An 18,774-nucleotide genomic window follows, 5' to 3' on the forward strand; every position below is an offset into this window, starting at 1 on the left:
CACATAAGTAGGTGATTTCTATGGTAAACCCGCAGACAGCCATTCGCTCGACAAGTATTTATCGCACTATTCGTATTATATAAAAATACACACATACACATATAAATTCACCTAGTCCAACCTGCCAAGTAATGTATGAAAATCTTCTAAACTTCCTGACAATCATTTAAGTTCTACCAAGAACAATTCCAGTGGCAGTGAGTTTACCACCTCATCATTACGGTTTTTTTAAAAAGACGTAATATACCCTGAGAAAACCATAATTCAAAAAGAGTCGTGTACCAAAATGTTCATTGCAGCTCTATTTACAATAGCCCGGAGATGGAAACAACCTAAGTGTCCATCATCGGATGAATGGATAAAGAAGATGTGGCACATATATACAATGGAATATTACTCAGCCATAAAAGAAACGAAATTGAGCTATTTGTAATGAGGTGGATAGACCTAGAGTCTGTCATACAGAGTGAAGTAAGTCAGAAAGAGAAAGACAAATACCGTATGCTAACACATACATATGGAATTTAAGGAAAAAAAATGTCATGAAGAAACTAGGGGTAAGACAGGAATAAAGACACAGACCTACTAGAGAATGGACTTGAGGATATGGGGAGGGGGAAGGGTAAGCTGTGACAAAGCGAGAGAGAGGCATGGACATATATTCACTACCAAATGTAAAATAGCTAGCTAGTGGGAAGCAGCCGCATAGCACAGGGAGATCAGCTCGGTGCTTTGTGACCACCTACAGGGGTGGGATAAGGAGGGTGGGAGGGAGGGAGATGCAAGAGGGAAGAGATATGGGAACATATGTATATGTATAACTGATTCACTTTGTTATAAAGCAGAAACTAACACACCATTGTAAAGCAATTATACTCCAATAAAGATGTAAAAATAAATTTTAAAAAAAGACGTAATTGTGTAAAAGCAGTTTTGGGTTCACAGCACTATTAAGAGGAAGGTGCAGAGGTCCCCCATGCGCCCCCTGCTCCCACACATGCACTGCTTTCCCCGTTACCAACACCCCCCCAGAGTGGGACTTTCGTTACAACTGATGAACCTGCACTGACACATCATTATCACCCAAAGCCCGTAGTTTACGTTAGGGTTCACTCTGGGTGTCATACATTCTATGGGTTTGGACAAATGTATAATGACATGTATCCATAATTACAGTATCATATAGTATACTTTCACTGCCCTAAAAAATCCTCTATACTCTGCCTATTCATCCCTCCCTCCCCACTAAACCCCAGCAGCCACTGACTTTTTACGGTACCCATCGTTTTGCTTTTACCAGAATGTCACATAGTTAGAACCATACAGTATTGTAGCCTTTCAGATTGGCCTCTGTCACTCAGTACATAATTACATTTTTAAACAATATTTTTTTGTTGTTTGTGGAAAATGTCATTTCTTTTTGAAACTAACACATTTTAGTACTTACTACGCATCGGGCACTGTACTAGCTGCTAGAGAAACAGAGATGCATCAGAAATGCTTCTGCTCTGAAAGAGCTTACACAGGTACAGGCAAGGTGTTGAGAAAGAATTACAGGTGCTGGGAGGCAGCACCCCAGCCGTCCCCATTTGGAGGCAAATCCCAACTCCTTATACGTTTTATCCACTGTCCTAGTTCTTTCGTTCATTGTTTACAGACTCATTCATTCATTCCACCAGTCATAGGACAGATCTAGGATCCACTAGGATCCAACACTGTCTGCTGCTGAGGTTACCACACATGTCCAAGGAATACTGCCTTTTAAGCTCCTCATGACATTCATAATCTATCTGTAGCGATCTACCTATAAAAGTGTAACAATGGTTTAGCCATCATATGCCCTTTTATCTTCTCTCTTTTGGCTAAACACACACGGGCCTTTTCAAGATTCCTAGATTGCTGGTAAGTACACTCTTCTTGGCCTTTTACCACTCTGCTCACATCCTTCTGGACCTGCTCTACTCTGAGCCGACTCAGAGTAAACATGACGTTCTTGTGGGGCCTGACTGGGCCTCCTCTAGTAAGACTGAACATTAAATACCTATTAATGCAACCAAAGGGCGCACTGGTTCCTAAACCCACTAAAGTAATTTGATCTCTGAGTCCCTCAAGCAAACCTTAGTCAAGGCTGATGACCCCATGACTTATGTAAAAGGCTATTTTGACACATGGGCATTACACTAACCCCTAATACATATTACCTTGTTCATTTCACTACATCTGTCATGCTAGCAAAAACTCTAAAATTCTGCCAAAGTTTCACTGTCATTCAAATACAATGTTTCTCAAAAAGAGAAAAAAGGTAGCAATGATTTCTACTCTTGTGCATTGCTTTTCTTTCTTCGGAAAGTCCAAAATATTGTCAAGAAAAGTACCACTCTTCCTTTAAGACATGCAAAATAATCAGAATACAAATTTCACAAATTCATTATATAAATATAAAACCATAAATAATTGTCAGAATAACAATAGTAACATTACTACAATAATAAAAGGTTCTGTTTTGGTACCTACAACTTAACAGGTCCTATAAATTAGTACGTCATATGCCATCTAATTCAATTCTCATGACAATCCTGTAAGGTAGATGTTATCACACCAAATCATTGTCTAGCTGATTCCCAATCCCCAATTCCTAAGTATAGGCTTTGCTATACTGCCAGGGTTACTAAACAAAGTCACCTACAATGTGATACAACATTATGGGATCCTACATGATGATCCACAGTATTTTCAAGTTCAATTTTCAATTTCAGGCCTTTTGATGAAAAAACAAAACTGGGACTAGAAACATGTATGTCAAAAATGAAAATAAAAACAAAATTATAAAATAAAGGGCGACAACCTGCCACTCTGTTCATATATAAGATTTCTTTTTGTGGTCACTGAGATGAATTTATAATTAAGTGTCACTGTGACACCTACTTAACAAAGGAAACTTACAAAGCCTCACTTCTCAGATATATTCAGTGGATATTAGCAACTTTTTTAGTTTTCTTAACTTTGTTTCATTTAAAGAGGAGAGACTTTTTAAATTGTCCAGCCTTTTCTAAAAAATCTTTTTTTTATTTTTTAATTTACACACTAGGATAGTCTGCAACATCTGAGAAATAGGTTTTCTTCCTCTCCCCAAAATGTACAGACCATTCCTTCTCCCGATGAAACCTGTCAATCTCAACAGTGAAATACAGCTTCATCATTAGGAACGGTATCACGCAATCCATATACTTTAAACCTGACTGGGAATTCCATCTTCTGTCTGCACAATAACTGACAAATATTAGCGTGAACTGCTAAGGCAGTGTGACAACCGCATGCTGAGAACAAAGTCTCACTAATGTGTTTTGGCATGCAGGTTTGTAATCACACATTTACATATGCAATGACCTACATTTGCATGTCAGATCACACACTGTCTCGGTTTATTAAGGCTGGGCACCTCCCTGTGCTTGGCGGCCAGAGCGGGCGAGAGAGGGCCAGAGGGCGGTGTTTTTTGGCAGTTGAGGGATGAACTGCCACCAAGGATTAGGTTGATATGGCCTGAGCATTAGACACTTCATTAGACGTAATCTGTTTAACAGTGGGCAGTGTATGTAAACTTCACAGCCCATTTGCGGCACCTTTTCCCCCCATGGCCTTTCTTCAAAGGGCAGTGTGGGTGAGTGACAGCTTGTCTCATCTGCTCCCATGTCCTGTCACCCAGTGTAGACGTGCAGAGCTGACATGAGAAGAAGCATAGCTGCACATCTCTGACTACCCCCCCCCGTGTCTGTGCCACGCTGCAATTTGTATAAAAATAAGCCTGTGTAGGATGAGGTCTCCTTTAAGAGATCGCCAGGCAGGTTATACATATACTTTGGTAATGACTCTCTGATACTGTATTCAGTGCCACACTTCATTTTGATGAGTTATGCCCCATGTAAGCAGCGTTGTATGAGGTGCTTAAAAAAGATGATATCAAATCAGTGCCCACGCAAGTAAAGAACTATTTTTAGGAAAGAGCTATATTCTCTTTTTTGGATGATGTCCAATTCCCCATATTCTTTAGCTTAGCATTTGAGTTATAATGGGAATAAAATAATCCAGCAAAATAATGAGATTCAAATCAGTATAAAATATAAACCAAATAAAATCACTTAGATTGCCTTTCCGTGCTCTCATTCTGGTGGATAAACTGGGTCTCAGTCTCTGCAGTCCCTTAGTGACCAGGGTATCTGTCTGAGCTGCACAAAATGGCTTCTGGATTTGATGTGAGTCATTTAAAGGATTTTTAACTTTTATGAAAGTAAAAAGCTACTCTGCTTCTTCCGCAACACACTGACACCCACCTACGACAGGGGCTCTCTCAGTCACCTGGCCCCTGCCCTGGGCCTCCCCTCCAACCACACCGTTCGGCGCCAAACGCGCCTGCAGCTCCGGCCCCTCCGTGCAAGGCATCTGTGTGTCCCAGGCCCTCTGAGTGACTGCGCCCCTCGCACCTGGCCAGCCCAGCTCGTCCTGGGGGCTGACTTGCCAGCCCTTCTCAGGAATCGTCCTCAGCTCGCCAGGAGGCTTTGCTTGCTCCTGCCCCTGGGCCTGCACAGCAGCCGACAGCAGTCAACTCTCCACACAGTCGTGCAAACTCAGGCACTGAGCTAGGTTCCAGACCTCACTGGATTTTAATTATTGGTTTACACATGTATATTTCTCCCTCCGAACACAGAGTTTCTCAAAGACAGAAACCAAGTTTTATCTTTGTGTCCAGATGCCATGAAGGCAGCTCAACGTGAAACAGACAATAAATATTTACTAAGTAAGTGAATGTAGCTGAAAGAACTTAATGAATATAAAAGTTCTAAGTGCATCCCCATGACTGTAACCACGGAGAAGCTCCCAGCAGGTCTGAGGCAGAAGCTCCATGGGGAGTGGGGAAGCGTCAGACCTGCAAGTGGACGCTGTCTCTGCCAGTAACAGCTTCCCAACAGGTGAGACAGAGACTCCCCTTGCACCCACAGCAGGAAAGGGGACCTTAGTGCTAATTCACTGCCCTCTTAGGGCAGTACAGCAAGCCCTGAACACTGTGCTCTGAGGCCGGACCTGGGCCAGGTGGTACAGAAGAATCCACTGAGTTCCCATAGAGCCCCAGAGAAACGGCACAGGTTCTGGAGTCAGTCAGCAAGGCCTGGGCTCGAAACCCCAGTTCTAACGCCCAGTATCTTTCTCAGCTGGGCCAGCTACCCAAACCTTGTTTCCCACTTCTCTAGCATAGGGGTGAACCCCCACAAAGAACTGTGCGTGAGTGTCCCCTGGGACAGAGCCAAGCTCACGCACTCCCTCACCGTCATCTACGCCCCCTCCCCCAGGGGCGCCAGCGGTAACAGCCTGCCACCGAGCCTCTCTCCCCACAGGCTCTGGATTTGTACAGCCTCCTGCATGTCCTCGGGTTTTCAAGACTGAAATTCTTTAGTCTTGACCCTGATTTGCTTCTTTGGTCCTCTTCCTCTGGCCGAAACTGGAGTTTGTCTGTATCTACAGCTAGGCTTCCCATATGCCAGCCACATCCTTACTAGGGTCTCTGAGCACCGCCCAGCCTTGGGCTCTGCCTTCCAACCAGGACACCCCAGTTATCACGCAGACTGTTTTCCTGATTCATGAATGAGAACAGCCTGACCCCTTGGGTGTAAGGCTCCTTGGTGCCATACACTAGAGCTAACTAAAATTATTCTGCCCGAAGGCCTCCTAATTGTTGTGGGGGAGCATGCAATAAACAAAACCATGTGTGGCTGCAATTCAGCTATCGGGCTGGAACATGCTCACAGTAAAGTTTAAATTCACAGGCAAAGTGAAGATAATAACTGCTTGAAAGCCCATAAACCCTACAAGTTTGAAGCTGCAAGCTCTTCGTGACAAAAGAAACTGAGAAAAGGTGTGATTAATTCAGCACAGGGTAGCTTCTAAAATTACTAAATAAAGACTACATACATACCCCATACAAGAATTTTCAAACAGATTCATTTTTGGAATAAGTCTCAAAATATAACTAATTAACATGAATAACATAACTGTAAGCCCACATACATTGTTTTGATATTGTTATTGTTTTATTGTTTATTGTTTTTATTGTTGTTATTTTATTTCTTAATTACTAACTATAAGACACCCACAACTCCTTAAATAAAGGACACAATTAAAACAGATGTTGGAAGCATTTGCATTACATTTTTGTGGTAAATTATGTTTAGTCTCTTGAGATATGTGAATCTGCAAGTTATACTATAAAAGAACCCTAAAATCTCAGAAACATAAAATATATACTCAAAATTACATATGACAACTAAAAAAAATCAAACTCTAGAGTGAAGGAAGCTTTTTATAACACCTTAAGTGTTCTGCATTCTCATTAATGAAATCTCTTGTTGATCTGAATACACTTTAATTACATACCGCCAGATCTTGCTAACTAATTGCGATTAACTTCTACATGTCAGTCTGTTAACTGCTTCCTTCATATGACATAAATACTTTTCATTTTAAAATAAAATTCCTTCTGCTGTGCCACAGGCTCATACTATCACAGGTGCAACCTCGTTAAACAATTAATAATTTCCCATGACTAAATTAATTTCTTTAATTTCCTTTAAATTTGAAGGCAGGAACATTTAATGAGCAGTAAGATAATTCAGGGTAACAGGATGATGATAATTCTCTCTGGGGAAATTAGAAGAGTCACAGCATGGACTCAACAGACTCCCCAGAGAGAAAATTATGTCCTGATAATTCCTAGAGGTATTGTTATCAATGATCTAATATACAAGCCAGTATTAATTACAATATTTAACATCATTAATATGGTTTTCACTGTTACTGCAAATTCACCTCTTACTGGTGATTTTCATATTACCAATTATGTAATCTAATAAACTATATTTATATTAACATTATTAAATTTCTCAAAAATTTAAAAGTTACAAAACTTCAAAATGCCCTTCAATTTTATTTGGCAATAAAGCTTATGCTATGTATGATCTTTAAAGAGATATTACTCACCTCCAAACTACAAAAACTAGAACATCCTTTCGACAATATCTAACATAAAGCTGTTATACATTATTTTCTACAAACCTCACTAGAAATTAAAAAAAAAAACACATATTAAAAACAAAAACAAAACACCACATGTGCCAGCAGAGTCTAATTAGTCATGCTTCTTCCCATATGAAAAATGATCTCCCTAAAATTTCTTTAACTATTTCAAAAGTAATCTATTCCTAAAGACACTAAGTGTCTGAGATTTACATCAGTTGGAACAACATGCCATTAATCATTATAACTGGCTTTTTATCAAACAAAGGAGAGAATTCACTATAGCATAAGAAAAATGAGTGATCAAATACAGCCAATTATCTAGTTAAACATTTATAAGACCCCAGTGTTTGTATCATTTAATCATCATTAGTTACACTACCCAGCATAATCACTATATCCAAATTATGTAACCAGAAATGCTGATGACCTTTCCCAGCATTTCATGAGTAGGATAATGATGAAGACACTCCCATCTGCCCCATGAGCACCACCAGCCATACCTGGTAAAATTAAATATGGCAAGCAGGCGCCTTTCCCTGAGAGAAACAGATACAGAGACAGACACAAATAGAGGGGAGAGGTTTTCTACAATGTATTCATTTATTCCACAGTTATTAACAGAGGAAGGAGATTAAACAAATACATAATCCAAAACAATAAAAAGACAATAAGCAAATACATAATAGTATCTAATATTTAAGCATATGCAGAGAAATAAAATAGAGTGATATAATGGAAAATGAGTGGACGGTTATTTTAGAGTGGGTAATTCTGGGATGACCTTGGTGAGAAGGTGACGTTTATGGTGAGATTAAAAGACCAGAAGAAAAAAAAAGGGCAAAAAGAAAACCTGGAGAAAATGTCTCGAGGAAAGAATGAGCTGGGTGTGTTGAAGGAACACTGGCTGGAGGATGGAAAACAAGGGCGACGGGGTGGGGAACGAGGTTAGAGGCGAGCATGACAAAACCGCACGGCACCCTGACAGCACCAGTGAGGGATCTGGGTCTCCAGCAGAGAAGCACGGTACTGTGAGCTAACACACGTTTTACAATGACAACTCACGACGCTGGTGGGGAAGGAACGGACAGGAGGATGAGTAAAGCAAGAGTGGAAGCAGGGGGACTGGACAGGAGGAAGCGGACCTGACCTGACTGTTGCGGGGAGATGAGAACAGCAGACGGAATCAGGATATGATCTTGAGGTGGAGTCAAAGGAGCTGCTGATGAATTGAGTATGAGGAGAGGGGGACAGAGAGAAATCAAGGATAAATCATGGATCTGGGGCTTGAGCACCTCGATGGATAGTGATGCCACTGACTGGGATAAACAAGGCTAACGAAGCACCAGTGTGGGCAGAAGGCAGGTAAAGGATGTAAGATGATGCAGAACCAACCACTGGTGAAGAAACCTATGCTTCAAGAGTGTCACTGGCAGAACGTCGTCATCGTCACCCTCACCCTCATCCCCGTCGTCTGGGTCCTATCTACGTGCCAAGCACAATCCTAGAAGCTCCATAGCTCATAGGAGGTAAAAACTATGATTCCTCTAATTTATTAATAAGAAAAGTGAAACATACAGATGTTCAATAACCTGTCCTCCATCACACAGCCAGAAAGTGGGGCATCCAAGAATTGATCCCAGGCAATCCGACTTCGGGGCTCAGGCCCTGAACCACCCCACAGAACAGCCAGCGCTTCTGATTGATCCCAGCTCCCCAACGTGTCCCCCCACCATATAAACTCTGGTGTCCACAGGGCTCCATCCTCAGCCTTCTCTTCTCACTTTGCTCATCACTCTGGGCCACAGAACCCATTGCTCCCTCTCTCCCATGTGTTGGTTCTGGAAGTTAGTGCTGCGTGAAACTGAGCCCTGGTGCCCCCCTGGCGCTCTCCTGGACACCCTATCAGAACTCTCCTAGAAACCCCTCCCCCTCCATCCCCCTCTTCTCCTACACTGAATGATATCCAGTCAAGGAAAAAAAATAAATAAAAGGAATGCATAATTAAATGTATTCTACATAAGTGTTCCTGGAAAAAGAAGTGCTTATCAAAATTTCTAAATCTGAGGAATAGTTGTTTTATGAATATTTAGTGAGAAAGATGTATGAAACATAACCACAGTCATATGAAAAAGTCATAATATTCACATAATAATAATATAAAGGGAGACAAAATATAAAGGTATGCTAAATGTAAAATGACACAACCGAATTCTAACAAACATATTAGAATCTATACATTCAACGTTGCCCTTCAAACAAGCACCGTGAGAGGATATGGACTTACTCCAGGAAGGCTTCCAATACTGAAAATATGTTTGAAATTCCTCCTTGGACTGCAATCAGTTTGTGAATCATATGAAAATTACTGGTCTCATTTAAGAAGATATCTCATTTTGATCGAAAGAAGAATACCAAGACTATTTATTTTTTTCACCAAGTACATACTTGGCTCCAAAAGATTTCTGAATCTTCCAAATATTACGTTCACCCTCAAAAATGGAACAATTTTCATTACTGTATTTATTAAAACTATATTTCAGGCTCTGAATGCAATTCCAAATAGAACTGGGAAACTGTTTTGATTAATGTCGACCTCATCTTTGCCCACATCAGACTATTCAAATAGAAATTTCCAAGAGAGCAGATGAGAGAATCCTTACCGCATTCCCATTCTTTTAAAACTCATCTAAATTTCTCAAGGCATTTCCTTTAAAATTTAAGGAACACTTACCCCTAAATATGTAAATACGAACAAGCAATCTAAATTCAAAACTCAAATAAACTTTAAATATTTTGATATCACTTCTCATTTGACAGATTTCTTATTATTCTATATTGCCACAGTCTTTTCCTAAAATAACTCTCAAGTAACTAAAATCTATACAACATAATTAGATTGATCAATATTTAGCTTTCACTTAGAGATTAATTCATTCATCCAACAAATATTTATTGAGTACCCATGACCTACTACTCATTGATATAAAGCATGATCTACAGAAGTGAACACTGCACTGCTGGTATAGCATATTCTGATTTGTTAGAAGCATACTAGTGTAAGAAACTACCCAGTAATCATTATTTTTCTGAGAATAATCTTTTTGTTGTCTTCCAAATTACATGTTTCCTCTAGGATAACACTTTCCTTAGGGCCCCTATCATGTACTTCATCTGCATTATAAGGAGCCTTTATGCTATTAGGTTCCATTAGGGACTAAATCTCCTTGAACGGCTCCTGAGACCATTACCTCAGCATCTGAGATTTGGAGCCGAAAGAGAGCATGGTATAAGCAAGACACGACTGAATCTGTGTCCAAAATAGGGAAAGACACAAAATGCAGCTGGAGAAGAAAAAGGCGACCAGATGATGCAAGACCCTCTACGACACACAAGGAAATGCAGAATCCACCCTAAAAGTCATAGAAACCAGCGCTTTTAGGAAGTGATACGATAAAAAGTACACTTTGGAAAGATGACTTTTGCTACAATGTAAAGAATGAACTAGAAATGGTAAAATGAGAGGTAAAGAGATCAGTTCAGAAGCTTCTGCGATAATCCAGGCAAAAGGTGGCAGTAATCTAAATAAACTACAGTAGTTACAGTCAGGATGTAGAGAATTAGCAGATTCAAGAGCTATTTAGGGAGTAAAATCAAGACAAGAGGAAAACTGCCTAATATAAAGTATGCGATTTGCTTGTTTGTAGTTTGGGCGACTAGATGGACGGTGCTAATAGTCACAGGCAAAAGGACAATCTTGGGCAGGAAATAATAAATTCCATCTTGAAGAGTAGGAGCTTGAGGTACCTATAAAAATATCAAGAGTCACGGTGATTGAGAAGATCAGACTGGCCAGGAAATCGATGGGGAGCTTTTTCTAAAAGCTCACTCTAAAGAGTGAGACAGACCCGGTGCCAATCCCAGCCCCGCCACTTACCAGCTACGTGACCAAGGATGAGTTAGTTCATTGGTCTGAGCCTCGGTCTCTTCATTTGTGAAGTGTGACAGATAACGCCTCCCACAGCTTGCGTTAGGAATAAATGAAACACACATTCACAGTGCTTCGCACAGGGTGGGCGCGCTGTAAGAACTCAATCAGAAGCAGGTACTGGTAGCAGCAGCAGGGCTACTGCCCTGGACAAAAGCCAGGAGCCAGGGGCCAAGTGTCCAAGTAGTGCGAGGGGTCATGAGGAGGTCAGGAGACAACAGCGACAGGGAAGGTGAACGCCCTTTCTTAGGGTGGCAGAGCCTTGACGCAGCAGGTTTCAGCCCTCCCTACCCCAAGAACAAGGAGGAATCGTGGTCTGGAAGAGGCTCTGTGGACAGACAGGCTGCCATCCGACCCCCGATCCTCACGGCGTGGGGTTATTAGAGAACCAGCAGCCTCCACTGAGAGGGTGACGGGAAACAGTGTCCTTGGAAAGAGGTCTGTTCCAGCTAAACCAAGGAGGTGAAAAAAAGTCCGTAAGAAATGGAGGATGTGTTTTTTAATAAACCATTTAATATACATTTACTTTTGTATATAGACTGTTACCCAAGAAAAACAAAAATGGTAAATTAAGCGTTCAGACATCTTAGGCCACACCTGATTTCTGGGCTCACAAAGATGTGGAAACCTGTCCTGGAGAAAATTTCTTTCTTTTTCTCTGAGCTCTTCTTCCCTGCTTCGGCGCAGGCTGGTCTCTCACACCTTGGTCTAACAAAGCATTGCCAAGAATGGCTTCCTATCGTATTTTTGATGTAGGTACCAAGGCACAGGCCACTGCTTGAACTTGTGCCAGGAAGAGAAATTCCAAAGACATTTATGTATCTTAATATTCATTTAAAAGGTGGTGCTTGAAAAGATGGAGAATGGGTTGATCTGACACCCAGTTTGTTTTCAACAAGCATTACTGAATGCCTACTACGTGCCCTAGGTACCACTCTGGGGTCTCGGGATGAAGCCTATACTCTAGAGAAAGCAGACAGACAATGAAAAAGTGAAAAGGCAATCAATTCTACGCAGAAAAATACGGCAGCAAAGGCTTACTGGTGGGTGTGAAGGTTCAATTTTCATTAAATGATCAAAGAAGGTGATAGTTAAATACACCCTGGAAGATGATGAGTGAGTGAGCCTATGAGAAACTACTAGAAGGTTTTAAACAGACACAATTTGACTGAAATTTTGTATTTTACATTTAAAGTTTATATAATTTTGTATTGAGAGCAGGCTGAAGGGAGGCAAGGATGGAGGCTGGGAAGCTACTGAAATAAGTTTTGTGCAAAAGTAAAATTACTTGGACCACAGTAGTAGCAGCAGAGGAGGCAAGAAGTGTCCCAATTCTAACTGTGTGTTAAAGATGGAGCTGTGGGGTCTGGGAACAGGTGAGACACAACACGAGAGAGCTGGAAGAAGCCAGGGACGTCTCCAGGAGCTTCAGCCTGGGCAAGGGAAGGATGGACCTGCCACCAACTGTGACAGAGAGGCCTGCAGACAGAAGGGTTGGGGGGGACCATTCAGAGTTCAGCTTCACATGTGCTCGCTTTGATACATACAAATTTGAGGTCAAGCAGGCAACTGGATACATGAGTCTGGAATTCAGGACAGAGGTCCAGGTTGAGATATAAATGTGAGAGTCACCAGCATATGGATCATACTTAGAATCACGAAATTGGAAGAGATCTCCAAGCAGGGATATAGATAGAAAGAGGCCTCAAGCCTTGAAGCCCTCTATTGTTAAGAGGTCCAGGAGGTGAGGAGAAATCAGCAAAGGATGGACCAGTAAGACGAGAAAAACAAGGTTCTTGGAAGCTGAGCAATGAACAGGTTTCAAAGAAGAGAGTACGATCGACTACCGAATGTAGCTGATGAGCCAAAGAGGACGAGGCCAGAGAGCTGACCAGGGACGGAGCACCTGCACATAGCTGGGACCCTGACAAGGCAGTCTAGCCGGGAGGGTGGGGAGAAGGCTTAACTGGAGCACGTTTCAGAGAGCGAAGGGGGAAACGGGAGACAAACCTACAAATAAAGCTAAGAATTAGCAATAAAAGGCAGCAGAGAAATAGGTTAGTTAACAGCTGGAGAAAAGAAGGACTTTAAAAGCTGGTTTTTGGTTTGGACTTGTTTTGGTTTTGAGATAGGCTGTGACAGGGGACCCTCTACCTGAGTGCTTGCACTTGCACCTGGGCAACAGGATATAAAGAAACCATTATGGACTAAAAATAACTGCACGCATGTGCAGTCGGGCAGTTATGAACAATAAGGTACACACAGGCCCCAAACCAACGGCCCCTTCTGAGGTGCCAGGAGCAAAAGCAGGGTCCTGCACAAAATCCCTGCACACAGCACCACCCAGAGGGCGAGCAGACCACCTAAACCAGGCCTCCTGCCAGACCTACCCCGCCCTCAGCCCGTTTGATGAACCAGCTCAAGCCCCCTCGGGGAGCAAGCAAGGGCACCTACTGCTCGTTTTCACCCCCCAGCCCCACCCCGCTGCGGCACGAGTCTCAATAAAGCCTTGCCTGGATCTCTCATCTGGCCTCCTACCAATTTCTATTGATTAAAGAGTCCAAGGACCCGAGCGGTCACGGTTTGTTGTTGAGACGGAAGAGAGAACCACGCGATGGTGTGCTAGTGAAGGGCCCGCAGAGAGGGGCCAATAGGAGCAGGGGGTGGGTGGGATCCAGTGGTCAGGGGCGTGCTGGCCTTGGGCACAGTGTGGCTGGTTCATCTGGTGACAGAAAAGGCCAGTCATGTGACTACACGTCTGGGAGAAGTCGGTGGAAGTTCTCTTCTGACTGTTACGGTGTTTTCAAGTGAAACAGGAAGCAAGGGCATCAGCTAAGTGTGAGGACGGGGGAGATAGTGCTGGGGGTTTGGGGAGAGCAGAGATACGAGACGTCGTGAACTGAAACCACAGCGCGAGCCTGCTTTCCTCAGAACAGCTGCTGTTCATTCTCCTGCACCTAAAGTCATTCACTGAAGGCAACTGTCAAAGGGAGTCACCACACCGAAATTTCTATAAACAATTCAAAGAACAGAAGCTGTACTCAATGCTACTTACAACAAACACCTTGGCAAAATCAATTTATCAAAAGAAGTAAACTACATGATGACCCTTATTTCATAAAGTGATTCTGTAAGATGAGCTAAAGACAGGGGAAGGTGATATAATCATCATGTCCAAAACTCATCCCACTCAACACAGTCCACTGGGGCAACGTCGCTCTGGCCCACAAAACGCCCAGATCACTACCCCAAACATGCTACAAGGTTAACTTCATCTCATCCCTACACCTCGCTTCACAGGGATGCAAAAGCACAGGGGGACTGCAAATAATTTGGGCCACCAGGCAGCTTAAAGGAATGGTTGATCTACCTTACTGCTTGGGTTGGAAGACTCCCAGACAAGGTTCTCATACCTTCCAAGCAATAAAAACGAGGAACGTCTAATTTCCTACCTGTAGATCTGGGAAGCTTTCCCTCTTTCACAGGTAGCCAAAGCATTACACTAGATATCTTCAAATTTACAAATAATAATTATAACTTAAGTCCTGGTGATTATCATAATTAAAATTAATCCTCCCTTCTAATCACTCCCATAAATTCTTAAAATTGTGCTCTGATAATTGTTTTACATTTATCTTTATGATAAAAAGTGAATGTACCATAGTGCTCTTCACTCAATGATCAGAAATCAAAATACTCAAAAAATGTTAGTTGCAAACTTCCATTGCTTTTTTTATTATTTTTTTAATCTTTTTTTTTTTTTGCAGTACGCGGGCCTCTCACTGTCATGGCCTCTCCCATTGCGGAGCACAGGCTCCGGACGTGCAGACACAGCAGCCATGGCTCACGGGTCCAGCTGCTCCACGGCACGTGGGATCTTCCCGGACCGGGGCCCAAACCCGTGTCCCCTGCATCGGCAGGCGGACTCTCAACCACTGCACCACCAGGGAAGCCCCCATTGTTTAAAATTAGTCTCATACTAAAATAGTTTAGTATTTTCCTATTTCTCTGTCACCATCTTTTATATAGTCTGAATTTTCTTTTTTAAATTAAGCTAAATCCATTGTTCCACCAACAAGAGTCCAACAGCATACAAATCTAGTCAAAACATCCTTTCAGTACTTTCTGGCTTTAGTAGAGGAATCAAAGGAAAACGGGAAGGAAAAGGAAGCTGATAGAAAAAGAATTTCCCTAAGTTCAAGAGAATGACAATACACACAAAAAAATTAATAGAGATACATAAATCTCACATCCTAAAGCTTATAAAAAAGGAACCTCACACAGTACTAAAGAAAAAGGAGCTCTCACAGTAATATGTGAGACCACATATTACACATTACGGGGTTAGAGTATTCATCTCAGAACAAGAAAAAGAAAGATATGCCAAGAATATACATCACTTGTCACTATACAGGGGATTGGTATTTGACACTTAGAAAGCTGACTTCGTTTTCGGTTTATGTCCAGACACGTATTAGCATCACAAAAGTAGGAGTCACTCAGCTAACCATATGTTGCCATATCACCCCGTTATTCAGGCCAATGGTGTGGAACAAAACAAAAGAAGGTTGTCAGCCCCTAGCAGAGCCTGTCCTCTGCCAGCCTTTAAAAATCATGCTACTGAGAGCAGTAACACTTTTCAAAGACTTAATAAGCAATAACGCCTGTAAACTCTTGTCAGGTAATCTCACACCATCAGTCTGGACGCAGAGACAGGAAAAACCCTCCCTCTTTCCCCCACCCCTGGGAGCAGCAGCAGGAGGCAGAGATGAAGGGAACTGTGTGAAAAGAGATGCAGAACCACAGACGTGGTTCTGAAATGTATGCTGCATGGTCCCAGGAAACCATGACTTTCCTGGCTGGTGAGTCAGTAGAAGGCAAAAATGAAAGTGCTCATTTTTTTTTCCTTTGAAATTTAGAACTGTTCAAAACAGAATTTCAAAATCATGACATGAACTACCTAATTTTAGATGTGCTTCTTTTACTGTCTTCACTAGAAACAATATAATACGGACCCACAGTATCTATGTATGTGTGTAAAACTAGCACTAAGATACGTCTGTATCTAATAGATAGAAACTGCTTACTATAATCTTGATAATTTATGACCATACACAAAATATAGATGGTAGATCTAAAAAATAAAAAACAATCATCTTGAAATTAAAATATTGGCCTTACTCTAAGCTCTAAAGCGTCTCTTTTCTGAATACAGTACAGAGGATTCAGACGGGTGTAACAAAGAAAACAATGTAAAATTCAATTGGGTAAAGGGCTAATTTAAACCTGTTCATTTGAAGGAGTCCCTGGTTGGTTTCAATCACACGTTCTTATTGAGACCCTGCTTCATGTGGGGAGCTGCAGTAACACAGGGCATCCAAAGAAAGTAAAACACAGTATAAATCATCAAGGAGAGTTTAACCCAACAGCAAAGATAAGGAAAATGCCTATGTAAAATGACACAAAGGCCTCAGAAATACCAGAAGAGACATACAAAGGATGCACCATCACGTTTCCAAGGAAAAAATGCTACATTCACAAAATCAGAAAAAGCTTCATAGTGGAGATGGCATTTTAGATGGTCCTTAAAGGGTGGGCAGGATTTCAAAAATTGGAGAGGAATATGAGGGTACAAGATGAATAAAGTCACAGAGGCAGAAAAGATAGTTTATTCTGTAGGCAGTATTTCCTGCACTGTGCCTCACAGACATGGATTCTGAGAGAAGTCAATAAATGTGCTTAAACAAAAAGGATCCTGTGGTCAAATAAGTCTGGAAAACACTACACCCCAAAACCCCCTCCAGGAAGTTCACAGTGCACCCTAATAATACAGGGAAGGCTCTGAGAAAGTACTGTCATGAAGCAGCTGTGTAAATCCAAGTCTCCCAAACTTATCTGACTACAGAACTCATTTGAAAGAACATCTATAACAGACCAATTACAAGTACTGAAATTGAATCTGTGATTTAAAAACTCCCAACAAACGAAGTCCAGGACCAGATGGCTTCACAGGCGAGTTCTACCAAATATTTAGAGATGAGTTAACACCTATCCTTCTGAAACTATTCCAAAAAACCTGCAGAGGAAGGAACACTCCCAAACTCATTCTATGAGGCCACCATCACTCTGATACCAACACCAGACAAAGATACCACGAAAGTACATCTACCAATTCTTCATTTCCAGAAATACGATCAAGCAAAACTTGGACAAGGCTAGCACAGTAAATTTGGGACACTGCAGAAGGTCTCCAACACCAAACTGAAGAAACACGGTATTTATTAATAACAACAACAGAAACGAACTGCTGCCTCTGTGCAGGGATGAATGTTATTTTAGACACGTCATCATACATCGAGCTTTAGGGCAAGCATCCATAGAGAACACAGCATGCTAGGTAATTAACTTCTATAGTGTGTGGACATGTTTTGCTGAAACATTCCTTTAACTTCATTTCATGCTATAAAAAAACGAGCAGCTACGTAACAGGGGAAACACACTGCTACTCCGAGAAAATAAGAAAAGTGACAGTAACAGAAGGCAGTCGTGGGCAATGCAGGACCAGCCAGAGCAGAGACAGGCACTAGACACACAGGCGCCGCCTTGCCTTTTCTCTTCCTCTCTGAGACAAACATTAGCTCCCAAAGCCTGTAGGTCATTCAATTCAAGTTAAAAGCTAAAGCTGACCCCCCCTCTTTTTTCATATTTGTACATGAGAACTAAATATTCTAAAACAGTATTTTATAATAAAAACAATCCTGATTGAAGCTTGGAAATTCATACTAGCATTTTTGGCTACTTTATTTCCTAAAGGGACTGTACATGTACTACTTCCTTCCTCACTGCATTATGTCTACACATACACACACACACACTCTCACACACACACACACACTCTCACACACACACACTCACACACACACACACTCTTACGGCTGCATTTATTAGAACAAATTACCTGCGGTTGGAACTGAGGAACAGGTGGTCCTTGCATCCCTTGTGATTGCTCATCCATCGTCTGAAGCAACAGGAACTTCAGAACTCTGCAAAAAATGTAAAGTTGAAATTTAAATAATGCAATCATTACCAATACATACTTGAGATGAACCTAATGCTTCAAAAATGTCCATTAAGACACTCTATACTCTTATCTGCCATTCACTAAATCCAAGCTCTGCTTAGCTAACACAAATATTCACCATCTCAGCTAATTCTTATCAAAAGTAGCATGTTATGCTTAGAAAATCCCGTTTTGTGAGATGAAATTCTCTCTTCTCCATTACATCTTATAGATCAAAGAGGCTTCCCCTCTCCCTCCCTGACGTGAGAAGATAATAACCACGGTAAGCTTCCCAGAATTGTGGCTAACATTTTACATTCCTAAAATGCACTTCATCTTCATATTCTAAAAATGTTAGCACTTTGGTTCTTCGTGTCCAACTATAATGCTTACTGTGATTTTTAGGTTTAAACTTAAAAGGCCTGTCCTCATATGAGGGTGTTTACTCTTTTATACATATTTTTTTGTAATTACAAAACATCCACCCATTAATTCAGTAAACACAGGCTGAAGACCAAGCATACGCCAAGTCCTGCACAAGGCTCAAGAACTGAACTATAAACACAGCTGACACCCCTGTCCAGGAGCCACTTCTGCACTGATTCTACACAACACCAAGTATCTCTAGGTTCTTCATAAGTGTAATTTTATAACTAAAATCTTG

General features: G+C 41.6%; 1 protein-coding gene across 8 annotated transcripts in view; it reads right to left on the reverse strand.

The window, feature by feature from the left end:
- Nucleotides 1-18,774, reverse strand: part of NEK7 (NIMA related kinase 7) — a 146,187-nt gene that overhangs the window by 74,573 nt on the left and 52,840 nt on the right. For all 8 annotated transcript variants that reach the window (XM_029231250.1, XM_029231254.1, XM_029231246.1 and 5 more), the window contains one exon: nt 18,009-18,093. In XM_029231250.1, coding sequence (XP_029087083.1) covers nt 18,009-18,065 — 57 coding nt within the window. In that variant the 5' untranslated portion in view covers nt 18,066-18,093. The remainder of the gene's footprint in view (nt 1-18,008; nt 18,094-18,774) is intronic.

Source organism: Monodon monoceros, unplaced genomic scaffold (assembly GCF_005190385.1).
Source record: "Monodon monoceros isolate NGI ecotype Baffin Bay Population unplaced genomic scaffold, NGI_Narwhal_1 Super_Scaffold_18, whole genome shotgun sequence".
NCBI lineage: Eukaryota > Metazoa > Chordata > Mammalia > Artiodactyla > Monodontidae > Monodon > Monodon monoceros.